Source organism: Apis dorsata, unplaced genomic scaffold, assembly GCF_000469605.1.
Source record: "Apis dorsata unplaced genomic scaffold, Apis dorsata 1.3 scaffold_142, whole genome shotgun sequence".
In the NCBI taxonomy this organism is placed as follows: domain Eukaryota; kingdom Metazoa; phylum Arthropoda; class Insecta; order Hymenoptera; family Apidae; genus Apis; species Apis dorsata.
Genome location: NW_006263433.1, coordinates 240,503 through 246,834, shown reverse-complemented (window position 1 = coordinate 246,834; position 6,332 = coordinate 240,503). Strand labels below are relative to the sequence as shown.

The following is a 6,332-nucleotide window of genomic DNA, read 5'->3' as shown; positions in this document are numbered from 1 at the left end:
AAAATCGTCTCTCCTCTCTCTCTCTCTCTCTCTCTCTAGAATCTCCGGCCGATTCGTGTCTCGACGTCTCGCGGCGCGCAGAGAAAACGGATCCGTTTTCATCGCCGTTCCACTTTCTTCCCCGGGATCAATTCACCGCGAAGAAGGGAGCCGGTGGAACACAGGGCATGCGGCGATAAATCAGCCGTGGAAATTTTTCACCGGAATATTTATCGCCGCCGGGCGCACCGCGACCGGCTGCTTTTTTGAATTATCCTCCTCGGGGGCCGCCTCGTAAATAACGCTACACGCGATTACGAAATTATCGATCTCCTTCCGGGGATCCGCGGTTTGCGTTGCGCCACACACCACCGGCGTTCGGATACTTGCACCGCGGTTCGATACTCCTCGTGACATTTTATGGGAATGGGGAATGGAGGGGGGGAGAATCGGTGTCATTGGATAGCCGTTGGGATAGCGAGAGATTGAGTAACGAGTTTCGTTCTTTCTTTCTTCCTTCCTTCCTTTCTTTCTTTCGTTCGTTCGTATGATGAATGTTGGTGTGGAATATCTTGCTGCGCGTTTATTTCGTAGTTTTGTTTTTTCTTTAAAAGGGGGAAGGAGAGGGAAGGAAGGTAAAATTCTGGATTTTTTGTCTGGATTTCAAGTTTTGTTTTTGAGGAGGGTGTATTGGTGTATAGTTTGTTTTTGTCTTGCAAGAGATACGAGGGGGGAGGGGACGATTGATCGTCGTGCAATTTTTTTTTTTTATGTTATTGCGTGTTATTCGAGAGGTGGTGAATCACGATACGAGGATCCTTTTTTCGCGCTGATAGATTTTTTCTTTTTTTTTTCTTTTTTTTTTCAAGTTGGCTGATCGAAGTTTCGAAAATGAAAAGAGAGGAAAGGTTGAATCGCGAAGAGGTTTAATCCATTGTTGGACGAAGCTGAGCAAGAAGAAGGCTCTAATCTAATTTATACGTAACCTAATCTAATGAAATCTAATCCGGGCATAATTTAGTATAATGGATCCTTAACCTGATCTTAATGAAGAACTATTAGTTAAGACCTAACTAGTCGAAATCAGCTTAGGGGGGAAGCTAAATACATCCAAGATCTGGAAACCACTCGATTCCGTCCGAAAATATGCCGGGCTAGTTTCAAACTTGAGAAATAACATTTAGTTTAAGAAAATTGCACACTTAAACTCACTTTTTTAAAAATATTTTTTCTTTATCTTTCTTTCGATCCTTTCCTATTCTGAGTCCCTTAAAAAGAAAAAGAACTTAATACCAAAAAATATTTGAAATCTCTATACTCAATATTATTAAATAGGTTAGTTCCAATATTAAACAAAATCAAGGTAAAAAGGGGAAAAAATGAAATTATTATTATATAACCTCCCAAAACAACAAGCTAGTACAATCAATAATCAACGTATACCCAAAATATTTAATATTCAACGATATTAATAAACACTTTCCAATATTAAAAAAAAAAAAGAAAACGCACTCTCAAAGAATAAAATTTTTCTCAAAAAATAATCAATCCAATAATCGTATACGAAATTACCGAGAGAAATTCCAATCGATTTAATTTCAAGTTCAAAAAAAAAAAAAGAAAGAGAGAACCCACCACCTCCACTTATCCTCGTTTCGCGATCAATTCCCAATTACCAAACACCAGAAAAACTTCTATTCTCCGATTCAACGGTTTAGATTATCTCCACCCCTGCGGGTGCGAATCACTTCCTGTTCAACGGCTGCGTAAACCGTTGAACGCAACGTGGGAAGGGAAGTCAATTTTAGCAACAGAGCCACGAAACAATATTTGTTAAATCGGAATCGAATCCTGTTCCACTGTGCTCTCGTAAGCGGAAGACGACAATACCCGCCTCTGTGTCCTCCTTCTATCCTCACCCTCCCCCTCCTCCTCCTTTTGCCGATGTTTAAAACTGGACTTGGAGGAACGATTTCGCGATTCGACGTTATAAACGGAGCCATCGCGTGAAACTTGGTTCCTGGTACATCCTCGGCTTCTGCGAATCAGATCTCGATCAGATCTCTTTGATCTCTCTTTATCATTTGTCGGATCGAAATTGTCGGTGGAAATTAATCCATGACGCTTATTATTATTATTGTTAATATCGTTTTAGGATATTTGAGATATCTTTGTGAAAAGTGGTTAAATATCAGAAATTGTTTTCTTTTCTTTTTTTTATCTAAAGATATTTTTAAGGATTTATAGGATTATTTAAATGGTAAATCGAGTCATTTTTGTGTCGTTCTTGTGGAATCTAAATATTGGAATTGAAAGATATTTTTCTTTTTTTAACAGTTTATAAAAGCGTTAAATGAAGAGAATCGTATGTTTTTTATATTTAATTATTGGACACTGTTTGCAAAAATAATACTTTTTACATTTTATTTTTTAATGTTTGCACTATGATTATGTTATATGTACGTGGCGAATATTTACACTTATCTCATTATTAATAGTCCTTTGGCACGTAGGTAAATTGGAAACTTAAATTTGAAACTCTGAAGAAAATGTAATTCTGTTCTGGCTGGCTGTTCAAAATTACGAAAACTATAAATCTTAAGTTATATTTTAAGTATTATCCATTGATCTGACAATTTTCGTTCAAATTTCCATCTATCCCAAATTTATATCCAATTTTACAATTCATCCTTGAAAAATCTTAATAAAATTCTTATTAATCGTATTTTTCCCCTCTTTTTCTTGTTGCAGGTAAGCGAAACAAAATTCCACGATAGAAGTTTAACCACGCTGAGAATAAACGGTAAGAAATTATCAACGATCAAAATAATATTCAAACTCTCTAAAAATCTTAGAAAAAGCGATCCTTTAAGTAATTCAAAAGAGACAACAACGATATCTCCATTCGTCTCCATAAGTAACCCGAAAACCTCAACAACGTAGCTCGGTGAGAAATGGTGGAAATAATGAGAAAATGACATATACCGTTCCCAACGTATTTTCGAGTCACGAATAAGAGATCCAATAGTCGTTGGGAATTGGCACTGTAGGAAACTGTAACGTTCAGACGCGAAAAAGTCGTGCCTCGAAAGCGTAAAGGCTTCTGCTCGTTGCAGTTTCTGCCATCGTCTGCTTGTCGTCCTTGTCGTGTTACTCCTCCTCCTCCTCCTTCTCTTCTTCTTTTTTTTTTCTTTTCTTCTTTTCTTCTTTCTTTTTTTTTTTTGGCGCACCAGCAAATTCTCCGTCTCCGACGTTACCTCCACAATTCACCGCGTGCACTGGCAACGCCATTGCTACCCAGGCGTTCTCATAAATAACCTCAGAACGTGCATTATTTCACTTGAACCGAGTCGTGAGTTTTGACTCGCGACAGTGAAATACGAGACGCCTGGCCGACTCTCTCAGGTGCTACCATCGGCTGCCGAAAGAAGCGTTTTACGAGCGTGCACGAGGGGGTAAGTGTCGGGGATCTTCTTTTTCCGAGGGATCGTTGCCGATATTGAGTATTGGCCCCGGCCTCAATCCTCTTGTTTCTCTTTTCTCTTGGAGGAGATGGATTTTCGACCGATTTTTTTCGAGTCGAATTTTTCTCCTTATCCTCGTAATTTAATCCAGAGACGGGGAATACCCGTTTGACGAAGTCTTTGCTCTGATTATTTAAACGATCCCTTTCGATGAAAAGAAAATGAAGAATTCGACGAAAAAGCGATTCGATGTTCGTTCCAGGGATTTCGTTCCATGTGCGGATCAGGGAAAATTGGGATTGCAAAGAGATGAGAATAATCAGAGTATAATTTGAGATGCAATAAATAACTTTTAATTTCGCGCAATAATGATGGAGACGTAACTCGAAAGATTAAGTAATGAAATCTTCTTAAATTGAGAACTGATTGTTAAGGATTTTCTTTTCATTTTGTCGGAGTATAACTTTGTTTTTCTTATCATTTCTTTTTTTTCTTTTTGAATAATTGAATTCCCTGGTTTCGTTTCGAGATAATCAGAATTTTAATCCAAAGTTAAAGAAGAAATTTTGAAATTATTTCTTATTTTAATCTGAGTATACTATAAACTGTCGTTGTTTGTACTCGTTCAAGAAGTTGGGTATTATTTATTGGTTTAAAATTCTCTCGAACAAGTTCACGATGTCACGAAATGTCTTTAGCATTTTCTTCGCAGCTTCTTGATGAGTTTTTGATGATTTCTTAACACCTTGTGTGCGACTTAACGATTTTCTCCTCTATACACACAATACGTATGCACACGCTGCTGGATTATTCTCAGATTATTGTACTTACGTAGAAAGAAAATCGATATGTATTTCATCAAATGATACAGCGATAAATAATTCCAAAAAAAAAAATAAGATATTGAATATAAAATTCTAAAGATTTTCTACAATACACTTGATCAAAAAAATACTGTCACAAAATGTTAACAAATCCTCATAGAACGCAGAAACTTTTATTTTTTTTCTTCTTTTCCCCCCCTCCTCCTTTCACAAAGCCTCCTTTTAAGCCCACTTAAGCTTTATCGAACTTACGTAATTTAAACTTGCTTATATTTTACGTAACTCGAATATCCGTTACTTTATTATCCACGAAATGAAATCGAGTTTCGAGTTAACTTTAGATATTAAGATTTCGCGTCTTGTGAAAGGCGGCAAGAGTCTTCAACCACCACTTCCCCCCTCCACCCCTTATTATTATCATCCACGGGACGAGAGTCGGCTTTGGTACAGATCCCCAAATATGTCGAACGTTTAATCCCTCTCGCTAGTTAGTTTCAATGGCCGCAAGATGTCGCTGAGGAAGAGAAAGAGAGAGAGAGAGAGAAGTCTGAGAAGATTTCCCTAAATTACCTCGAACGAGTCGCAATAAATGCATCCGCGTCTTTCCGCGTGGAATCTGAATAAATTCGATGGCGGGGGACTTCCGTTGCCAAACTTCCGACGGTTTGAACGGTGAAAACTTTGCCTGCTTCTTCTGAAAGAATAATGGTATAACGCTTAAAACGGAGCCACCGATTTCCCTTCGATTTTATTTATCCGTTTCATCTCATTTCGGATCGAGAATCATCCTCTTTTCATTTTGTATCAAAGAAACATCGATATACGTTTTAAGTTTCTTAAAAAATATTTTGTAACCTTAATATTGGCAGTGAACAATTGCAATATTAGAAAAGAATGTGAGATCGTTAGATTTATTTTAATTTCAATCGAAATTTTCGAGATTTCACGCGACATTTTCCTTTCCAAAAAAAAACTTTCTTCTTGCTTCGTTCTAACGAGTCATAAGAAAACAACCATAAAGCGCGTAATATTTGTGCAACAGTATGAATTAGTATCTCAAATATAATTCTAATTCTTCTATATGGAAGCCCTCTAAGAAGAGAAAGAATAAAAAATGGCCGCCTCAAACATACGATCGAACAATAAATCCGACAAATAACAGATAAAAATAAAATACCGGATTCGATCCACCTAATACGCGATCGAAAATCGCGATGTCGTTTAAGAGAAAAGGTCGAGGAAATTCACGAAATTTGTCGTCGCGAGTTCGAAATTCGGTTATCCATTGGAGGAGGAAGGGTCTCTCTCGAGAGACCCGACGCGCTTCCACGGCCGAACGTTGTTTCCACGGCGCGGACGTGACGTGTTTCGAGGAGGTCTGAATCAAAAAGAATATTTGCATCGATAAAACTTGGCAGGAAATTTGGTTTTCTTTGATGCGCTCCGCTCTCTGGGGACCATATCGCCTCTAGTTGCTTTCGTCGCGAAACTTCTCCCTTCGTGTTCTTCGCACACGCGATAAGAATATCTCGGTCAAACTTCTTAAGAGGAAGAGAGAGAGAGAGAGAGATCCTGTTCGAAGATGGAAACCTTTAAAATTGACCGAGGATCGTTCGAAATCGATGGATCTGTTCGGCGATCGATCGTTGGACCGGTGAGATGTGGGTGGGTCCGTTATCGAGGTGTTGAATATCGGTGTGCAGGGAAAGCAATCGAATCGTGACATTTTGCAAAGATAGGACTGGGCGCGCCTTGATGGTTAACACCCGCTCGTCACGTAAATATGCGAGGTGCGAGTTGATTCTAAATCCGTAAAATCCGAGGCAGTGGCGTGGAATTTTTCTACCCGGTGAATTGTTACGGTGTTTCGAGAAGTGTTTAACGAGCGTTAAATATGTGGAAATATTTTGCTCGCACAATGGACGATGGAATATAACGAGTGAAACATTTAACGTCGTATTCTATTTGTAACCTCTAAATCTGTACCCTCATCGAAATGGTAACGAGCAACTCTCTCTCTCTCTCTCTTGTTGTTAAATTGTTGTGATTTCTACATTTGTTTACG

At 38.4% G+C, this 6,332-nt stretch overlaps 1 protein-coding gene across 5 annotated transcripts in view; it reads left to right on the top strand.

Moving 5' to 3' along the window:
* The window catches only part of LOC102675814 (protein muscleblind-like), a 360,083-nt gene that overhangs the window by 148,206 nt on the left and 205,545 nt on the right, over positions 1 to 6,332 (top strand). For 3 of the 5 annotated variants that reach the window (XM_031509374.1, XM_031509373.1, XM_006613349.2), the window contains one exon: positions 2,731 to 2,782. The exons of the other annotated variants lie outside the window; for them this stretch is intronic. In XM_031509374.1, coding sequence (XP_031365234.1) covers positions 2,731 to 2,782 — 52 coding nt within the window. The remainder of the gene's footprint in view (positions 1 to 2,730; positions 2,783 to 6,332) is intronic. 5 annotated transcript variants of the gene reach the window in all.